At 52.5% G+C, this 21,936-nt stretch overlaps 1 protein-coding gene across 3 annotated transcripts in view; it reads right to left on the reverse strand.

Moving 5' to 3' along the window:
* PDLIM4 (PDZ and LIM domain 4) overlaps nucleotides 1-21,936 on the reverse strand; it is a 73,684-nt gene that overhangs the window by 48,036 nt on the left and 3,712 nt on the right. For all 3 annotated transcript variants that reach the window (XM_064161510.1, XM_064161511.1, XM_064161512.1), the window contains exon 2: nucleotides 3,820-3,971. In XM_064161510.1, the coding sequence (XP_064017580.1) occupies nucleotides 3,820-3,971 (152 nt within the window). The remainder of the gene's footprint in view (nucleotides 1-3,819; nucleotides 3,972-21,936) is intronic.

Consider the following 21,936-nt stretch of genomic DNA (forward strand, 5'->3'; position numbering starts at 1 on the left):
TAGAGAGCAGGAAGAAAACTCAACCTCCCAAAACAGAAACAAACCAACTCCTGGTGCTGTTCAAGCTATGTTTCGTTGAGGGGCATACAGAGAAGACACTGCTTGGAGAGCATCCTTCTGCTCAAGGGGGAAGACACTAACCCAGGCCTCTGCAGATGAGGCTTTCCTGGAGCTCAGCCTGACTCCACCACAGCACAGGACAGTGATTCACAGCTGGCACAAACAGCAGCTCCTGGACACATGCTCCTCCAACACAATCCCACCTCAAATCCCACCTCACTGCCCCAGGAAGGAGGAATATGTTCAGCATGAGAGTGGTGAGAGGCTGGAATGGGTTGCCCAGGGAGGTGATTGAGGCCCCATGGCTGGAGGTGTTTGAGGCCAGGCTGGCTGAGGCTGTGTGCAGCCTGCTCTAGGGTAGGGTGTCCCTGGGCATGGCAGGGGGGTTGAGACTGGCTGCTCCTTGTGCTCCCTTCCAACCCTGCCTGATTCTATGATTCTAGGACACTGTTCCCTCAGCAGCAGCAGGTCACCCTACTCTCTAGGAGGCAGGTCCTGGAGCAGGTCTCTGCTCACCCTGAGGAGGCAGCATCTGTTGTACTTCCAGCAATGACTAATAGCTGGGCAGGCTTGTCTGGATCCAACAGGTCACTTAGAAGAGAGATCCAAGAGCTGTGTCACTGAGCATTTGCTTTGGGCCAGACCAAAAATAGAGCTGATGAAGCCTTGCTGGAGCTGCTGCTCTGCTTGCTGTAGGAAAAAAATCAACTCCTCAGTTTTTCCTCTCAAGAGACAGGTCACTCCCACAGGCTTCTCTGGGCACAACCAAGGTGTGGCTTGCCCTTGGAGGAGCCACCTCATCAATCCAACAGTACCACCTCATCCCTGAGAGGATCCACCCCACCTGGAACAGGTCCTCACCATCTCCAGTTCCTGCCTGCAGAAACCTCAGCAGTTAGTTTTGCCTGACTAGGGGACAGGGGAGCCTTTAAAACCTGTGTTTAGGAAGGCTAAGGTCTGCCAAAACCACTGCAGTTCTCTTGCCTGCCTTCCTGCCTAGCAAAACCAGCAGCATCTGGATCCACCTCTCCTCTGGGCACACTGCAGGCTCTCAGTTAACAAACAATCCACCTTGCTAGGTGCAGCTGGCCAAACCCAGCCCAAAGCCACAGACCCTTCTGCTGCCAGCAGTCTTCCAAGCAGCAGCTTCCAGACCACCCTCATGTTGTTAATGGACATTTCTGCACCCCAGTGAAACTAAATAGATCACTTTGAACCCCACCAAGGCCCATACCAGCATGGCTGAGAGACCTCTGTCCACTCCTCTCATGGTGGAGCAGGGCTGTGCCAGCGTGACACCAACCTCAGCCTATGTCCATGCAAGAAGCCACCTCTTCAGAGAGGAGATGTGCTTCTGTGTGCACTGATGTGGAAGCTGCCACCACCAGCATGGTCACAGCTATCACCAGCAGGTTTGCAGCACCCCTTCCTCACCTTGAAGACCAGGTGGACATCAGCAAAGAGCCGAGTGTGTACTGCATGCCTCCCATGGAGGAGCACTCCAGGGGCTGATCTCAGCCAAGAAACAGACCTCAATTGATACTGATGGCTAAAATGAGCTGTAAAAGTGGGAATCCAGCCCATAACTGCACACAGGAGGAACCCTAACACATGAGAACAAGCTGCTGCCACGCTGCAGGTGAAAGCTGTTTTCAGCAGAGCTTCAACCTAACTCCTGACAAAGCTGTTCTGCTGCCAAACCACCTCAGCAGCTGGTAACTCACCCAAACCTTCCATCACTACACAAGGATTTCCACCTTCTCCAAGGAGAGCTCCACCAGCCTGCAGACAGCCAGGAAGGGAACCCTTGTCCTGCTCTGGGGACAACCCCTGTTGGGGGGGGGAGACCACCCAGTCTCCCTAAAACTGCTCCAGAGGGAAAGCAAAAATGATCATTCTCCTTGGCTAGGGAAACCTCAGGGAGGTTTCTTGGGTTTCTTTCTTTCCTAAATCACAGAATGTTAGAGGTTGGAAGGGACCTCCAGAGATCACCCAGTCCAACTCCCCTGCCAGAGCAGGATCACTTGGAGTAGGTCAGACAGCAACACATCCAGGCTGGTTTTGAATCTCTCCAGGGGAGGAGACTCCACAACCTCTCTGGGCATCCTGCTCCAGCATTCAAGAGAAGACTGAGAGGGGATCTGATAAATGTTTATAAGTATCTGAGGGCTGCCAGGAGCAGGGGGCACAGTCTCTGCTCACTGCTCCCTGGGACAGAACAAGGAGCAATGGGTGTAAGCTGCAGCAAAGGAGGTTCCACCTCAACACAAGGAGGAACTTCTTTACTGTAAGGGTCACAGAGCACTGGCACAGGCTCTCTAGAGAGGTTGTGGAGTCTCCTTCTCTGGAGCCTTTCCAGGCCTGTCTGGATGTGTTCTGTGTGCTCTGTGTTAGATAGCATTGTCCTGCTCTGGCAGGGGGGTTGGACTCGATCTCCTTGGGTCCCTTCCAACCCCTAACATCCTGTGAGCTGTCACTCTCACAGTGGGACACCCCTATGGCATGGGGTCACTACTTCAGCTGGGCCACCACTGCCTGATGAATCACAAGGAACAAGGAGGTTGGATGATCTTTAAGGGTCCCTTCCAACCCAAACCATTCACTGAGTCTCCGAGGAACCAGCGAGGCTTTGCTCCACTTAGGACAGTGTCCTTCCCTTCTGCCCAGGCTTCCAGTCAGAAAGTCCAAGAGAAGGATAAACAGTTGGTGATGGCTCCTCACGGCAGGAAATGCCTTTTCCATCTGAAGTGGAAGGCTGTGTGTTGACATCTGCCCCAGAGGAGAGGGGCCCTTCTGTGAGCCTCACGAGGAGCACTCGTGTTCCCCTGGGTGATGTGTCCCTTGCACTGGGAAGCCTTAGCTGCAGAGCTTCAAGGGAGAGCAACAGAAAGGCCCAAATCTTTGTTTTGCTGGGAAACAGTCTGACAAGGTGAACTGGGCAGGAGGTTCAAGTGTCTGAGCAGTGAACAGATGCTCAAGAAAATGAGAAGTGAAGGTTAATGAACTGGGGGGCTTTTGATATTGAGATATTGATCCCATTGCTACTCTTGCTTGAGTTGGGTTGAAGGACCTGAGCCAGCTCTCAGCCTGGACAGGCCTTGTGTGGTACAAGAGATAATCCACACAGATATGAGCTGAATCATTTTGGCTGGAGGAGACCTTTAAGATTGAGTCCAAACATTAACCCAGCACTGCCAGGTCACCACTAAACCATGGCTCCCAGCACCACATCTATGCAGCTTTGGAACCCCTCCAGGTATGGGGACCCCACCACTGTCCTGGGCAGCCTGCCCCAAGCCTAGGGAAGAAATTGTTCCTCATGTCCAACCTAACCCTCCCCTGGCACAACTTGAGGCTGTTCCCTCTTGTCCTATCAATCATCTTCTTGCAAGAGGAGTCCAACCCCCATCTGGCTCCAACCTCCCTTCAAGGAGGTGAAGAAAGCCACGAGGTCTCCCCTCAGTCTCTTTTACTCCAGGCTGAACACCCCCAGTTCCCTCAGCTGCTCCTCACCAGCCCTGCTCTCCAGACCCTTCAGCAGCTTTGTTGCCCTCCTCTGGACCCACTGCAGCACCTCAGTGATCTTTGGAGGATGAGTTGATGTTGATGGTTTTACAGACACAGAACAACTACACAGACTCTGAGGATGCTCCAGCAGCTGAGCCTAAGGGCACATTTGCTCCAGAACCAGCCACAAACCTGCTGCAGAAGAGCCAAGCAAAGCTGCCACAAGAGCATGTCAGGCAGAGGAAGACCTACCTGTTCACAGAGAGCAGCAGCTGGTCCATGCATGCTTTGATCTTGTTTTGTGCTTCCAGGTGTGTCATGTTCTCTGTGCTCTCTCCATTAATGGCCAGAATGACATCTCCTGGGCACAGGTTTGCCATGGCTGCTTTGCTGCCAGGGTTAATCTAAGCAGGGAAAGAGAAAGGGGTTACCAAAAGATTCATACAATAGAACCATAGAATCAGTCAGGGTGGGAAGAGACCACAAGGAGCAGCCAGTTCCAACCCCCCTGCCATGCCCAGGGACACCCTACCCTAGAGCAGGCTGCACACAGCCTCCTCCAGCCTGGTCTTAAACACCTCCAGCCATGGGGTCTCAACCACCTCCCTGGGCAACCCATTCCAGCCTCTCACCACTCTTATGCTCAACAACTTCCTCCTCACATCCAGGCTGATTCTCCCCACCTCCACCTTTGCTCCATTCCCCCCAGCCCTGTCACTCCCTGACAGCCTAAAAAGTCCCTCCCCAGTTTTTTTGGAGGCCCACTTCATATACTGAAAGGCCACCAGAAGGTCACCTGGGAGCCTCCTCTTCTCCAGGCTCAACAGCCCCAACTCTTTCAGTCTGTCCTCAAAGGAGAAGTGCCCCAGCCCTCTGAGCATCAAAAAGGATGGGGGACCAACAGAAAACATGGAGGAGAAGTGTTTTGCCTACACAAACAGCATCTACCCGAGGGTGGATGGCAGAGCCAGGGCTCCCAGGTCAGCTCTATTTCTCTGAGGGCCATCCTCTAAAACAAGAGGTTTCTGTCAGCAACAGCCAGGGTGTGACCAGCTCCTCTCCAGACTTGCCTCATCCTTGAAATGACTCAGTACCCTCTTCCCAGAGATGCTTTAGGTTTGCAGGCCAAAGAGTCAGCCCCCCAGGAGCACACAAAATGCTCCTCTTGGGCCAACTATGCAACCAGAAGATGAGCACCATCACCCCTGGAGAGAGGTCACACAGGCTTTCAGTATTTCCCTGACCAGCATTCAGAAGACTTCTCTCTCCCTCGCCCTGCCTGGAGCACCACACAGCTCATTAAGTCTCCACAAGCCTCTCCCCCTGGCTTTGCAGGAATGCCAGGACCTTGTAAGCACTCCATTTCTTCCCTGAAGAACTAATGACAGGTTCAGGTAGTGTTTGTGGTCAGCCAGAAGACCAGCCCTGCAGCCCATCAAAGACTTTCTCCAGAAGCCAGCCTTTCATTTTCTGCAGCCCAAATGTGCTTTTAATTCCTGCAATAAAACACAGTCATGCAAGGTGCAGGCAGGGCAGGTAAATGTCTCTGTTCAAGCCCTGGATGGCTACCTGCTTGCCCTCTAATTGCCTCTTCAGTCATCCCAAAGTGAACACTCCACTAACCTTCTCACCACATGATGAGAAGGATCCAGCCAGTCTAACTTTTGGTTATCTCTATCTCATTTAGAGTGTGATGCTGCTTGGATTTGCAATAGGCTGCCCAGGGAGGTGGTGGAGTCAGCATCCCTGGAGGTGTTAAATGTGTGGACATGGCACTTGGGGATGTGGTTTAATGGCCGTGGTGGTCTTAGATTTACAGCTGGACTTGATGATCTTAGAGGCCTTTTCCAACCAAAACATGATTCTATGAGTCCTTTTAGCCTTGATTTGAATGGGTAGCATCCCCCATGTCAGGAGAGGGGTCTCTGCTCCATCACACCCTGCTCTGAAGGGCCAGGGGACAGCATCAGTGCTCTGTCCTCTATCTCCCCTTGAACGTGGCTGATGTTGGTGGCAACCAGATACTAACTAACCAGGGATGGTTTTTCAGTCTATTTGAGGCCAAGTGGTGGCCACCTGCCCCACAGTGACTACAAACCAACTTCCCCTTGACCCCTGCAGGCTGCCACTAACCAGGCAGGCTTGTAGGAATGGTAGTAGGTGCTCCTTGATCTCACCTTCTCCAGCTCTGTTTTCACAGGGGACACAAAGAGGACCTGGTCTTACCACCAAAGGTCTCTCTGGATCAAGCTGGGGCTGCTCACAGGATTGAGGCCAGCAAAGCAGCCAGCACCTAACATAACATGGACCTGCTGCACTGCTCCCTGTGTGATATTAGCCACCAACACCACCGAAACCTGAGCCTGAGAGTGCTTGAAGAGCCCCAAACCACTTCTTACGTGTAAGTAGAACTGGCAGTCTGAATTAAGGCTTTTGTTGCCTTGTCAGTGCTAATCAGCATTTGACATTTGCCCTTCAATAGTTTCAGCTGAGCTGGTTTGCTCCAAAAAACCCTGCCCAGCCAACTCCTCCTCCCGGGTGACTCAGCCCACAGCAAACAACAGGAGGTCTTTCTGCTAGCTGTGAAGCTCTGACAGAGGACATTTCAACCCTGGGTAGATTTATTGCCCTGGCATGCATTTGTTCTGCTGGGGTTTTTGAACCTATGGATGAAGATGAGGCATTCATAGACCTTCCAAGCCCACAGAACCTGTCAGACCCACCAGAAAGTCAACCAGAAGTTCAACCAGCACCTCCAAGGAAGCATCTCCATGCACTTGCTTGTTGTTAGCTGCTTCCCTCAGTGCTCACCCCACAGCCCTAGCTGCCAGCAGGCTTTTGGACTAACAGACCTTCAGCTTGACCCAGGACAGCTGTAGTTTGTCCTTGTCTGTTCAATGCTGTCGAGATGTCTGATGGGTTTTTCTCTCTGTGCTGATCTTAGCCAGCTTGTAGCTCCCTTGGAGAATAAGCTGCTCATAAAAGGGGCTCTTAGCTGGCTCCTATTTTTAGCTCCTGGTTTATTTCAAATTATGTTTTGGCAGCACCTTCATATGAGCATCTTATGCTGGCCCTGGAGATGACTGAGGGCTTGAAACAGAGCTGCATTCCAAGAGCTCATTAGACTGAGAGACAGCATTGGTGTCACAGCAGCTTGGGAACCACTACTGAAACGTTTGTCAGGTCCAAAGTCTGACTTTCAGTGAACAGTGCTTGAAATACTTCAGACCAAGTTCTCCTAACTCCCAGCTGCAGAGCCAGGCACCAATCACATCACAATGTCCTGCGAGCCTGCTCATGGAGCAGGGCTGCATCTGAACTCTCATGCAAGGGTTCACTCCATGCAGACAGCTTCCTGCAAAAGCAGGACCACCGTAAGGACAAGGATGCTCCTGTCAACACTGTCATTGCTGAAATGAGATCAGTGCTTGGAGTGAAGCACTCAAGAGAGACATGGAAACGAAGATAAACAAGCAGGGAGCAGGAAGGAGCTCAGAGTCTTGTTCAAGGACCCACTGAGCTGCAAGCAGCCAGCACCCACACCCAGCTACCATCAGAATGCTCCTTTGCCTGCCTCTTTTCCCTACACAGGTCAGCTACTGCCTTTGTAGAGCTGCCGAGCTTCTGCTACCACACATACCAGCAGAGTGGGTTTTTGTTCAAGTGATAAGCCTTCCTTTGTGACTCTTCTCTACATTAGTCTGTTCTCCAGGGACGTGGCCCTAGGTGATGCAGTATCATGGAACAACAAGGTTGAAAAAGGCCACTGAGATCATCAAGTCCAACCACCAACCCAACACAGAATCACAGAATTAACCAGGTGGGAAAAGACCTTTGAGATCACAGAGCCCAACCTAACACCTTCTAATCAACTAACCCATGGCACCAAGTGCCTCACCAAGTCTCCTTTAAAACACCTCCAGGGACAGTGACTCCACCACCTCCCCGGGCAGCCCATTCCAATGCCAATCACTCTTGCTGTGAAGAACACCACCACACCGGCTAAACCACGTCCCCAAGTGCCATGCCTACCTGTTCTCTGAACACCTCCAGGGCTGGTGACTGCATCACCTCCCTGAGCAGCCTATTCCAATGGAACCACAGCTGCAGGAGTTGCAGGTCTCTCCAGGACAGTGACACTGAAGCCCTGCAGTGCAGCAAGGTTTTGAGGTGGCGCTGTTACTAGAGACACTCACACCTTGCTCCAGAGGGGCATCAGGTCTGTCACAAGCAAAGTGTGTGTGGATTTGTGAGCAACAGGCAATGAAGTTATGAAGTCCCAGCTCACAGCAACAGGTTGCTCAGGAAGACTGTGGATACTCCATCCCTGGAAGTGTTCAAGGCCAGGCTGGATGGAGCCTTGAGCAGCCCGGGCTAGTAGGATGTGTCCCTGCCCGTGGCAGAGGGGTTGGAACTGGATGACCTTAAGGGTCCCTTCCAAACTATACCAGTCTGTGTTTCCTGAAAGGAGGCTCCAAAGGAACTGAGGTTTGAGGCTAGAGGCACATGGTTTGTGTTTGATTTTGAGTTCTCCATCATGCTAAGAACAAACTGTTTTAAAGATCAAGTTTGAAGGAACACAGAACAAGACAGGAGGGCAGAGAACTCAGGGTGGTGAGTGGTCTCCCACAGACCGTGACACCTTGAGTCTCCTCACCAACAGGCTGCCTGTCTACAAGCAATGCTGAGTACCCTAGAGACAGGGCTTCGAGCAGCCTGCTCTGGCTGCAGATGTCCCTGATGACTGCAGGGGGGCTGGTCTAGATGACCTCTAAAGGTCCCTTCTAACCACTGTTGATTCCAAGGCAGAGTCCCAGCTCACACAGCAGTGCCAAACATGGGCTCTGCCCTATGGTTGCCTGTTGAGCCCTGCCTCTACCCTGCCTCATCTTGCCCACACTGGATGCCTGCCAGGATGTGGGCTGTTTGTCTGCTTCTCTCGGTGCTCAAGCAGGGCAATTAAACGCTAGCAAGGAGCCAGCCTGGTCCTTCACACCCTGCTCACCCCAGGGGCCGCAGGGTCCCCCTGGCTGATGACATTTTGTGGCTGAAGAAAGGTGCTGGTGGAGAACTCCACGGGTGGATGGGGTGATCTGAGCCTTCACACGCTTGGCAGCTCCTGGGTTCTCCCTCCCTTCAATGTCCCACAGCTCCAAAAGGGCTCTGCTAGTGCCATGGGTTGTCACCAACCTCAGCACACATTCAGAGCAGTCAAGTGCAAGGAACCAAGAGCCAAACCCACAGCAAACGCCACAGGCTTAATGAAACATAAATGTTTTCATTAGGGCTTTTCTTCCTCAGCTCGACAAGAATCCTGCCTCCTCTAGAAGTGCTGAGCTCCCAAAGCCACCACTTCACACAGCAGCAAAGCAGCCCTGATGTCAGCTGGCCACCAGTTAATCTGCTCTGCTAGCTGTCATCACCCTACACTGGAAGACATCCTCCCAGCCTGATGGAGACCTGCAGAGAGGATGCACACAACAGCCCAGTCAACCCCACAGCTTGTCCACAAGAGGAGAGAAGACCTCCTCTCTGCCCCTTTCTGTTCCTGGATGCCATCCAGCCTCTTGCCTTGTGCCAGCCCTGGTGCTCAGCAGGTTTTAAGCACAGCCTGGGATGTGCTCCAGAAAAGGTAAATGGTTTCCTGAGTGAACTAAAGCGACTCAGAGAAAGGAGTCCAGTGTGCTGGACCCATCATCTGGGACCAGGGGAAGGATGGAGTTAGCTAGGGCAGAGCTCTTCATGAGCACTGGAGGTGGAATAGAGTCACAGAAGTGTTTTGTTTGCAGGAGACCTTTAACGCCGAGCCCAGCTGCTAACGCAGCACCGCCAGGCCACCTCTGAACCGCATCCCTCTGCACCGCATCTACACAGCCCTGAAACCCCTCCAGGCATGGGGAGTCCACCACTGCCCTGGGCAGCCTGTCCCAGGCCTTGACAACCTTTCTGGGGATAGAAATTGTTCCTCACGTCCAACCTAACCGTGCCCTAGCACAACTTGAGGCCGTTCCCTCTTGCCCTATCAGTATTCACCGCCCACCTGGACACTGCTGCATCTCCACCAGGAAGGATGGGAGCACAGAGCAGTGCGGCGGGCACCGGCGGCGCGCCGGGCGGGCGGGTGGCACCGGCAGGGCGCTGGGCAGGCGGGTGGCACCGGCGGCGCGCTGGGCAGGCGGGTGGCACCGGCGGCGCGCTGGGCAGGCGGGTGGCACCGGCGCTGGCACAGCTCCTTCCGTGCCCATAGGAGCACATGTGCGGGGCCGTGGCCGGGGCGGCGGCGCACGCAGCGCACGGCGGCCGCTGCAGGAACGCAGTCCGAGCGCCCAGGCGCTTACAGCTCTCCCCCAGCTTAAAGCCAGCCAAGAGAGAACAATGCTCTGCAGTTAACCTCGCCGCCGAAAAGAAGCAGCTGCTGCTTCGCTTCTCTCTCTCTCTCTCTCCAACCAATAAAATAAGGCAGATGCAGAGCAGTGTTTACAGAGAGAATAGGCTGAGCCCAAGGAAACCCACCCGCGGGCAGCCACTCCTGCCAGCAGGGCACGGGGCGCTGGGCGGAGGGTGCCCGTGGGAGGTAGCTCCGGGCGCTGGAGAGCCTAGGCAGCAGTGTCTCCCCACGCAGCATGTGCCCTCTGCAGGGATTCGCTCCAGCAGGAAGCCAGAATCCATAATCCCCAGGGAGGCTACAAAGGAGGGGGACTGCAGCACCTCTGCGATGAGATAGGGGAAGAAGAAACGGCCTCAAATTGCACCAGGGAAGCTTTAGGTTGGACGCGAGGAATGATTTCTTCCCCAAAAGGGCTGTCAAGCTCTGAAGCAGGCTGCCCAGGACAGTTCCCATCCCTAGGAGGGTTTCACAGCCCTGTAGATGTGGTGCTGAGGGCCATGGCTCAGTGGTGACCTGGCAGTGCTGGGTTAACAGTCGGACTGGATGATCTTGAAGGTCTATTCCAACCTAAATGATTCCACCAATCAACCTCTTAAGTACATCTGCACAACTACAAACAAATGCAAAGATTTTTCCAGCTGTTTTTCCCACCACCTCTCCCAAGATTCCCACCCAGCTCTCCTTCCCCCTGAAGCCTCCAGCAACCCCCTCCCCACCCCTGTGGTTACTCTGAGGCAATGGAACAGACTGGACAACCTTCCCCCCCCCAGGCAGCAGTAGTTACTCAGGCACTGGGGCCCCGTCAGGATTTGCTAAGTGTGAGCATCTGACAAGAGACCAATAACAGAAAGCCCATTAGAGCAGCTGGTGCTGGAGGCCCTGCAAGTTCACTGAGTAAGCAAGATTATTTACACCCAGGGGAGTTTACTCTTCAAACACACATGGTGTTAAACTTTCACCCCGGAGAGCAGGCACAGGAGCATGTCAGCGCTGCACGCAGCAAGCATCTGGGGGCAAAGTCCACCGTGTGCACATCCCACTGCCCACGCCAGGACAACCCTGTCCCGAGGGGATGGCTCAGCTCAGGAGCACCTTTGCACAAGACACCTCTAGAGCTGGGAGCTGGAGCAATGTCACAAGATGAAACAACTAATGCTTGAGAGGCATAGAATGGTTTGAGAGGGAAGGGACCTTTGCGGGTCCCAGCTCCCCTGCAGTCAGCAGAGACAGCTGAAACTAGAGCAGGTTAGACAGAGCCCAAACAACCTGAGCTGGAATGGTTCCAGGGATGGGCATCTCCCACCTCTCTGGGCAACCTGGGTCAGGGTCTTACCATCCTCAGTGGAAAAGACTTCTTCCTCTTCTACAGTCTGAATCTCCTTCTTTTTAAACCCATCACCCCTTGTCCTATCACAACAGGCCCTGCTAAAATGTCTGTCCCCAACTCTCAGTCCCTTTAAGCATCAGAAAGGCCAAGTTAGTGTGTTAGCATCTGGGCTTTTACACTCTTTTTCCCCAGCAACTTGCCTCTGACATCACCTGTGCCAGGACTCAAGGTCAAGGGACCTAAGGTCAAGTTCTTCCTCATTGCCTGCACAGGTTTCAGCAATGCTACTGGAAAGAACTTGGGGTTTGCTCTCCCAGTGGTTTTTACTCCAAGCAGATGAAGTTATTCCTACACAACAAAAGCAGTTTTAATTCTGCCAGATCAGAGAATCAGTCAGGGTTGGAAGGGACCACAAGGAGCAGCCAGTTCCAACCCCTCTGCCATGCCCAGGGACACCCTACCCTAGATCAGGCTGCCCACAGCCTCATCCAGCCTGGCCTTAAACACCTCCAGCCATGGGGCCTCAACCACCTCCCTGGGCAACTCATTCCAGCCTCTCACCACTCTCATGGTGAGGAACTTGCTCCTCACTTCCAGTCTGAATCTCCCACCTCTAGCTTAGCTCCATCACAAAATGCTACAGGTTGGAAGAGACCTCTAGAGACCATCTAGACCAACCTCCCTGCCAAGATCTCTTTAAAAGCAACCAGCTATTGCACCAGCATGGGCTGCATCCATCCCATCCCTTACCTAAGTTCTTTCCAATGAGAGTGGTGAAACACTGGAGCGGGTTGCCCAGAGATGTGGTTAATGTCCCACCTCTGGAAACATTCAAGATCAATCTTGATGGGGCCCTGGGCAGCCTGATCTAGTTGGAGATGACCCTGCTGGCTGCAGGAAAGGAGATGGACAAGGTGACCTTTTAGGGTCCCTTCCAGTATGGTGCACTCAGAACCACCTTCCCAGAATGTAAGGGGTTAAGAGATGCAACCCCACACATGCCTCTAACAGACACCACCACCCTGCTCTTAAACCAATGGCAAGTCTGGGGACATTTTCTGTTCTGCCAGCACGATCAAAAGGCCTTGATTAAAGCCTTGGAGAGGCCTTCAAGAGAGTGTGACAGAATTCTCAGCTTTCCAACAAAGGCAGCCTGTTGTGTTGGCAGGAAGCAGCCAAGGGGGCAGCAGATGCTCTCAGGGTAGCAATGCCTTTTAGAACAGGAAGAGCCAAGAGTTAAATGAATGACTAATGAAGATAAATTCCCCAAATCCTTTAAGCATTCCTCCCAAAGAGTCTCCTCGGCTTTTCAAAGCATCCTGCCTGCAGCTGACACAAGCATTCCTGGGACAAGACATTAGCGTTTTGCTAATTGCCTTTATGAAGCCCAAGGTAGTCAGGCATTCTTCTTCAGGTATGCTGCACAGCCCAGCACATAAAGAGCATGGGGTATGCAACCTGAAGTCATTTCACTGCTGGGGAACAAGAAGCTTCAGAGCACTGAAGGGAATGAAGCAGACCAGAAATGTTCTAAGAAGTTTTGGGGAGCCCAAAACTTGAAAATCCTTTTGGATCCAAGTAGTGATAGATCCAAATCCAAATGTAGAGCCAGGTTCAGCCACTCTGGCCCCAGCCTGTAACAGGAGGTTACAGGCTGGGGACAGAGTGGCTGGAGAGCACCCAGGGAGAAAGGGACCTGGGGGTGCTGGTAGAGAGTAGCTGCAGAGGAGGCAGCAGTGTGCCCAGGTGGGCAGGAGAGCAAATGGCATCCTGGGCTGGCTCAGGAGCAGTGTGGGCAGCAGGAGAAGGGAGGTTCTTCTGCCCCTGTGCTCAGCACTGCTCAGGCCACCTCTTGAGTGCTGTGTCCAGTTCTGGACTCCTCAAGTCAAGAGAGCTGTTGAGGTGCTGGAAGGTGTCCAGAGAAGGGCAGCAAGGCTGGGGAGGGACCTGGAGCACAGCCCTGTGAGGAGAGGCTGAGGGAGCTGGGGGGGTGCAGCCTGCAGCAGAGGAGGCTCAGGGCAGAGCTCATTGCTGCCTGCAGCTACCTGAAGAGAGGCTGTAGCCAGGTGAGGTTGGGCTCTGCTGCCAGGCAAGCAGCAACAGAACAAGGGGACAGAGCCTCAAGTTGTGCCAGGGCAGGTCTAGGCTGGCTGTTGTTAGGAAGTTGTTGTCAGAGAGAGTGATTGGCATTGGAATGGGCTGCCCAGGGAGGTGGTGGAGTGGCTGTGCCTGGAGGTGTTGAAGCCAAGCCTGGCTGGGGCACTTAGTGCCATGGTCTGGTTGGTTGGGCAGGGCTGGGTGCTAGGTTGGCCTGGATGAGCTTGGAGCTCTCTTCCAACCTGCTTGATTCTATGATCAAGCCCAACTCCCCTGCCAGAGCAGGACCACAGCCTCTCCTCACAGGGCATTGCTCCAGCCCCTTCATCATCTTCAGAGCCCTCCCTTGGACTCTTTCAAGCAGATCCCTGTCCCTCTTGAACTGGGGAGCCCAAAACTGAACACAGCATTCCAGGTGAGGTCTCACCGGGGCAGAGTAGAGAGGGATTCATAGTGCAGACCTTACTCTAGTTTAAAGGTTGAGGTCTCTGAGCGAAGAGAAGGCCAAGGAGCAACAAAATCAGCTACGAGTTTGAGAGCAACCAACCACCACCTGAGTGCAAAACTCAAGTTGTTCAGCCACACCTGGCTCCTTGGCTGAATCTCCAGCAGCACTTGGACCAGCAGCCACGCTCCTGGTCAGCAGGAGCCTTCCTACCCACTCCTTCAAGGGCAGGATGCAAACACAAAACGAACTGCAGCTAACAGCCATGGCTGCTACTGCACTTCAACCTGCTCTTTTCTCACTCTGTAAGGCAAGAGAAGGGCATGACAGAAATTGTTCCTAAACCTGCCCTGGTGCAGCCTGAGGCTGTTTCTACTTTTTTCTGCCACTTATTACTAGGGCCCAACCCCCACCTGCCTCCAGCATCCTTTCAGGGAGCTGTAGAGAGCAATGAGGGCTCTCCTCAGCCTCCTTTTCCAGGCTGAACCCCCCCGGGTCCCTCAGCTGCTCCTCACCAGACCTGCACTCCAGACCTTTCATCAGCTTCAGTGACCTTCTCTGGACCTGCTCCAGCACCTCAACAGCCTTCCTGATGTGTGGGGCCCACAGGTGAATCCAGTATTTGAGGCTTGACCTCACCACTGCCCAGTAGAGGGGAACAGTCACTGCCCTGAGCCTGCTGGTCAGACCACTGCTGGTTCAAGCCACACTCTTCCCAGCCAGAAGCCTTTCTTTCCTCCCAAAAGGCAAACAGCCACAGGGGCATCTCTAAACAAGCAGAATTTCTCCTACACAAAGCTGGGATTCAGCTGGTGAGCAAACCTGGAGCTCCTCTCTGGTGAGCCAGGCAGGGGCTGAGCTCACAGCTCATGGGATTTGTGCCTCTGCAACGTGCTGCTTTCTCCCAGCTTAATTGTGACCACCAAATATTCCACAGGGTTTAGTCTTTTGTACCAGAAGCTTTACACATCCTAAAAGCTTCTGGGAAATGTTTTGTGGCTTATGGTGAATGGCAGCATTCAGAGTCAGCCTGCTGTAACCCTACCAACTGAGCTTCTGCTCACAGTGCCCATTACTGAGCAAGCCTGGATTTATCCCTTCAGGACAGTTCACACAGAATCCCAGCATGGTGGCCTTGGAAGGGACCTCTGGAAATCATCCAGTCCTACCACCCTGCTAAAGCAGGGCACCCACAGCAGCCTGCCCAGGATCACCAGGGCCAGGCAGGTTTGGAAGCTCTGCAGAGAAGGAGACTCCACAACTTCTCTGGGCAGCCTGCGCCAGGGCTCCAGCACCCTCACACTGAAGAACTTGCTCCTCCTGTTCAGATGGAACCTCCTGGCTTCCAGTTTGTGCCCACTGCCCCTTGTCCTGTCACTGGGCACCACTGACAAGAGTCTGGCCCCATCCTCTTGCTCTGCACCCTTCAGCTCTTGCTGAGCATTGCTCAAATCCCCTCTGGGGCTGCTCTTCTCCAGGCTCTCAGCCTTTGCTCCTCACAGAGCTGCTCCAGGCCCCTCAGCAGCTTTGTAGCCTCTGCTGGACTCTCTCCAGTAGTTCCTTGAATCTCTTGAGCTGGGGAGCCCAAAACTGGACCCAGTCCTATATCTAAGGTCTTATTAGTGCTGAGTAAAAGGTGTGAACCTCCCTCAACCTGCTGGCCTCTCTGTAAGCACCCCAGGGCACCATTGGCCTTCTTGGCCATGAGCACACATTGCTGGCTCATGGTGAACTCCTTGCCCACCACAACTCCCAGCTCTTTCTCCATAGAGCTGCTTTCCAGCAGGTCCCCCCTCACCTCCCCTGCTGCAGGAGGCTATTCCTGCCCAGGTGAAGGGCCCTACACTGGTTCCTCTTCTAGCTCTGCCTTGCCCCTATCTGCTAATTAAGGAGAATCACTTTAATCTGGTGCATTTGGCTTTCTGGAGCCTGCTCCACATCACTCACACATCATCTGCTATCAGCCCACACAAGATGTAAGACTGCTCAAGGGTTACTGGGTGTGAACTGGAGTTGCTGTGGTTGACAGGACAGATTGAGTGAGGCATGGCCTTGGGGACACCCTGATGGTGTTTGGACACCTCATGGGCTGGAATACTCTTGCACAGCAGCTTTTGGGTTTAAAGAGAGCCCTGTTCTCCACGGTGGGGAAAGGGTTTACTTTAGGTCTCTGCTGGCTGTAAAAGCTTCTCAAATGCCACACTGCAGCTCCACATTTTTGCAATTACTCCAAGTAACCTGATGAGTCCTGGCTTTGCCTGAAGTTTTGAAGTCCTCAAGTAGACACCAAACAGAACCTTATCTCCCAGCATGGTGTTAATGGCTGTGGACAAATCCGGGGCATTAACAAGCTCTGGGACTTTGCTTTGGTCCACATCTGGCCCTGGAGCTCTGACAACAAATCAAGCAGAGTATTTGCTTGGGAACATGCTTGGTTTCAGCTTGTTTTTTCTTTCATTTTTGTTTAATCAGTGCTACTAGATCTTGAGAGACCTGCTGTTTTCTTCACACTCTGGCACCTGTGGTCACAGATGCCTCCAAAAATACCCCCCCCTGCACTTAGTGTTCGGATGTCAAGGAACTGTGATTTGGTGAGCTTCAAGAGCTCAGAAATCAAACAAGTTCACTTGCAAGTACTCATTTCAGAGGACTTTACCTTCTGTGACTCCTGCAGACCTCTCAGGAAGAAAGGCTGAGAGCCCTGGGGCTGTTGAGCCTGGAGAAGAGCAGCCCCAGAAAGGATCTGAGCAATGCTCAGCAAGAGAGAAAGGGTGGGCAGGAAGAGGATGGGGCCAGCCCCTTGTCAGTGGCACCCAGGGACAGGACAAGGGGCAGTGGGCACAAACTGGAAGCCAGAAGGCTCCATCTGAACAGGAGGAGAAACTTGTTTGGTGTGAGGGTGCTGGAGCCCTGGCGCAGGCTGCCCAGAGAGGTTGTGGAGTCTCCTTCTTTGTAGAGCTTCCAAACCTGCCTGGACACTGTGATCCTGAGCAAGCTGCTGTGGGTGCCCTGCTTTAGCAAGGGGATTAGACTGAGTGATCTCCAGAGGTCCCTTCCAACCCCCACCTTTCTCTGAAGTGAAAATGAAAGGTCTGGGCTATCCCCAGCAGGCTCAGGATTTCCACCATCTACTGTGCTACACAGAAACCAGCTTAAGAAAATCATCTCATGTATCCCTTGAGTGCTTCCTACACACAAGCAGGAAGCATCTGAGTACATCTGCTCTTCAACTTCATTTTCTTTTCCCCCTGCATTAAATGGGATACAGCCATGCACTTTCCCGAAGGAACTCTGAATACCTGCCCCAACAGGCAATCTTGCAATCTGGAAGAAGTCAGAAGAGTGACATCACCAGCAGTTAAAAGGAAAAAGGGAAAGGGAGGGAGGAAAACAAAAGGGGATTAGAGAAAGGGAGAGAGGAGAAAAACAGGGGAAAGAGGAAAGGGAAAGGGAGAGTGGAAAACAAAGGGGGAAAGAGAAAGGGAGACAGAAGTGGGGAAAAACAACAGGGGGAAAGAGGAAAGGGAAAGGGAGAGTAGAAAACAAAAGGGGAAAGAGAAAGGGAGATAGAAGTGGGAAAACACAGGGGAAAGGGAAAGAAAGGGAGAGGAAGGAAAAACCTAAAAGAGAAGGGAAGCGAGACAGGAAAACAAAAAGAGGGAAAGAGAGGAGGGAGACAGGAAAGGGGAAAGAAACAAAAGGAGAAAGGGAGGGCAAAAAGACAAAGGTGGGGGGAGGAGAAAAGAGAAGAAAACACTAACCTCAACCCCCTATCCCAGCTCCAGCCCCCCCAGTCACACTCCCCCCCATCCTGCTCTGGTTGCCCTGGCAGAGACCAGAGCTGTTCTCCAGGGTTTACTTTGCTGAACTCACCCCGAGGTCAGCCCTTGCATGAACATCCAGGAATCATTCTTCCCACCTCTTTCCTGCTCTGCACTACCAGTGGGCTTGACGACGGCCATTAGCAAGAGGCTTTCACCCCAGCATGTTCTCCTAAGCCAGCATGTTCTCCTGAGCCAGCACTAGCAGTTTTCCTCCCTTGCTGATAGAATAGCTCCAGCAGCCAATCTGTTTGTCACATACTTCAGCTCGCTGCTATCTACAGTTCAGATTAAGTCTTGCACCACTAAAGCTCCAAGTGCAGTCACCCAAATCTCTCACTCCAGACCTTCCAGCAGCCATCAGCACAAAAAGCAATGAGAATAAAACGAGGAATGCCAGGCCAAACTACTTCCTTCCACTTCAAAAGATCATCCCACTTCAGCTGCTACCTACCACCAACCTTAATACGCAGGGGGAATCACTTACATCTGCACAGGCAATAATGGGGACAGCCTGAGAGAGTAGGGGTTGTTCAGAATGGAGGGGGAACCTAAGAGCAACCTTCCAGTACCTGAAAGAGGCTACAAGAAAGCTGGGGAGAGACTTCTTGTAGAGCTAGGATGAAAGGGAATTGGTTGAAGCTTGAGGAGGGCAGATTTAGACTGGAGATTAGGAAGAAATTCTTTCTACTGAGGGTGGTGAGACACTGGCACTGGTTGCCCAAGGAGGCTGTGGATCTCCCCTCCCTGGAGGTGTTCAAGGCCAGGTTGAACAAAGCCTTGAGCAACCTGGGCTGGTGGGAGGTGTCCCTGCCTGTGGAAAGGAGGTTGGAACTTGATGATGTTTACAGTGCCTTCCAACCCAAACCATTCTGCAATTCCATGAATAAACCCACCAAAGGTGAGCAGAGATCAGCTGGGTTCATAGTTTTAGGGGTCACTAACACTGAGCAACTACATCAGTCCACCTGTGAGCTCACCAGGTGCATAATTTCCATTCAGCAAACTAATACATACAACTTGCACTTAAACTCAAGACAAAACCCTTATAGAAAGCAAGGACAAAAGCCTTGTTCCCTAATAAGCTAATACATACAACTCACACTTAAACCCAAGACAAAACCCTCATGGAAAGCAAGGGCAAAAGCCCTGTTCCCTAATAAACTGATACATACAACTCACACTTAAACCCAAGACAAAAACCCTCATGGAAAGCAAGGGCAAAAGCCCTGTTCCCTAATAAACTGATACATACAACTTACACTTAAACCCAAGACAAAACCCTTAAGGAAAGCAAGGGCAAAAGCCCTGTTCCCTAATAAACTGATACATACAACTTACACTTAAACCCAAGACAAAACCCTTAAGGAAAGCAAGGGCAAAAGCCTTGTTCCCTAATAAACTAATACATACAACTCACACTTAAACCCAAGACAAAACCCTCATGGAAAGCAAGGACAAAAGCCCTGTTCCCTAATAAACTGATACATACAACTTACACTTAAACCCAAGACAAAACCCTCATGGAAAGCAAGGGCAAAAGCCCTGTTCCCTTAGCTGGCACCTCTGGGTCTTGCTTTCTCCACCATACACAGAGTTCCCTAGGGTAAGCAAACCCCCCCCAGCAGTGCCCTCCATGCTCTGCCATCGCCACCCTATGAGCACAAGGAGAACCCTCCCAGCTCAGCCCAGGCTCCAAGCCTGCATTCAGGTGGGATGGCAGCAGCCTGCTCGGGCATTTGCTGCCTGCTCCAGCAGAGCCAAGGAGATGACTTTTGCAGAGATCCCTCCCTCAGCAGAATTCCTAACCTTTAACAGCAGCACATATTTGCTCAAATACAAAAGCTACTTAAGTTTGGAAGCCGACCTTAACTCAAACAATACCTGGATAATGGATTGCAGGCCAATTATTTCTCACCCTTCTTGTGTTACAGTTCCAAGCCAGCACTGAAAGCTGCATTTTTTTTTGCTGCTCTGCTGGGCAAACTGATGTGGAAGCCAGCAGAAGGAAAAAAAGAGGGAAATCTGTGTGAAAAACATGGCTACAAACACTGGAATCTATCCCTTTGCCAGTGATCTCTTTAGGCAAGTCATGGATTGAAGACTCTAAAAGCAGCAAATGCTTGAAGAGCAGCAGAGGCAGGTGGATGACAGCTCTGGGAGCTGGAGGAGCCAGTTGCAGTGATTAAGCACTCTGGGCTCCTCTCCTTATGCTAATGACTGATTATCTTTTAATCCCAGGCAAGGGGGAGATCAACTGCAATCCCACCCAGAACCACAGGCTCACTGATGTGGTAACCAGCACAACGCCCAGGGCAGCGGAGGAGGCGATTCCATTGCTGTGCCTGAGCCACAGTTACTGGTCACAGCTGATCAAAGAACCATCAAATCACAGAATCAAGCAGGTTGGAAGAGAGCTCCAAGCTCATCCAGGCCAACCTAGCACCCAGCCCTGCCCAACCAACCAGACCATGGCACTAAGTGCCCCAACCAGGCTTGGCTTCAACACCTCCAGGCACAGCCACTCCACCACCTCCCTGGGCAGCCCATTCCAATGCCAATCACTCTCTCTGACAACAACTTCCTAACAACACCCAGCCTAGACCTGCCCTGGCACAGCTTGAGGCTGTGTCCCCTTCTTCTGTTGCTGATTGCCTGGCAGCAGAGCCCAACCCCACCTGGCTACAGCCTCCATGCAGGCAGCTGCAGGCAGCAATCAGCTCTGCCCTGAGCCTCCTCTGCTGCAGGCTGCACCCCCCCAGCTCCCTCAGCCTCTCCTCACAGGGCTGTGCTCCAGGCCCCTCCCCAGCTTTGTCGCCCTCCTGTGGACACCTTTCAGTACTGCAACATCTCTCTTGAATGGAGGAGCCCAGAACTGGACACAGGACTCACAGTGTGGCCTGAGCAGTGCTGAGCACAGGGGCAGAAGAACCTCTCTCATCCTGCTGGCCTTCTGCTTGATGCAGGTCATGCAATCATGGAGGCTGGAAAAGACCTCTAAGATCATCAAGGCCAACCTTGGCTACCCAACACTGCCATGACCACTAAATGTTTAAGATCACTGAGTCCAGACATCAACCTTACACCACCATGGGTGTTGTCACTGCCTTGAGCAAGAGCCACAGCGAGGTCTCTTTCCCATGACGGGCAAACAGAGCAGCCAGTTGTTAACCTGCTCAACTAAGGAAAAGCAGCTGTCAGCTACTAGAAGCTTCATCACATCTTCAAACCAAGCCATTATGACCAACTCCAAGCAGATGTTTTGGGTCATTCCCCCATCCCTGTAAATCTCAAGAGGAGGAACAACCATCATTACATGATGTGCTACGCCCAGCATTACCTTGCTGTAACTGGGGGTAGAAAGTGAGCCAAATTTCTTCCCTACAGCACAGCCTTGGGCTACAGTTCCCTTTCCAGCACTGTAATGACCACCCACCAGCATCACCCTTGCATATAGCACTCTCCAGAGCTGTGTGTCCCCAAAGCAGCCCACAGGGTCTAGCCCTGTTTGTGTGGGTCCTCCAGAAAATGCAAGAAGAAACAGGGGATGGGTAAAGGGGACACTAATACACCTGGATTTTTGTGTGACCACGAGAAAGGTGCCCCAAGCACACCCTTCTGGATCTGCATTTCTCTTTCCTGGTGTTTAAGAAGCAAAGACCAAAACACTCCAAGCTCAGCCCTGGATTCTCTAGGGCAGTGCTCAGCCAGCATCAGCTGTCCCCAGTCACCTGGGCAATGAGATCTTTACCACTTGTCCCTTCAGACTGATCAGAGCACAGGGGAAGGTGACCTACTTCCCACAAAAACAGATCAGCTCTTGATTCCAAACAGCTGCAAGGGCTGGGCTCAACACCACCAGCTCCACCTGCACCGTGCCCTGACCTCACAGCTTGAGCTTTAGCAGCTCAACACCCACTCCAAGCAGCACTGTGTGATTGCTGTTTTCCTTGCCACATCCACAGTTTTCCAGGTTTATCCCTTAACAACACTGTCAAAAACCACTTTTGGGGACAGCCTTTGGCTTTCCTTCCTGTCCCATGCCTGGCACCTCTCCCTGCCCAGCATTCAGCTGTACCATGATGTCCCTCACTCAGCTCAGCCTAGTCTGGCAGCTCCTTTCACACCAACAGCTTCATTATTTCCACTCCAGCAGTGACACTTCGGCTTCAGGTCCCACAAATGCAATGTGAAGGAACTTTGCCTTCACTTAACTTGGAGCAGTGACACTCACACAAGAATCACAGAACCATCCAGGTTGGCAAAGCCCCTCAAGATCACCAAGACCAAC

The sequence above is a fragment of the Pogoniulus pusillus genome, chromosome 22 (genome assembly GCF_015220805.1).
Source record: "Pogoniulus pusillus isolate bPogPus1 chromosome 22, bPogPus1.pri, whole genome shotgun sequence".
NCBI lineage: Eukaryota > Metazoa > Chordata > Aves > Piciformes > Lybiidae > Pogoniulus > Pogoniulus pusillus.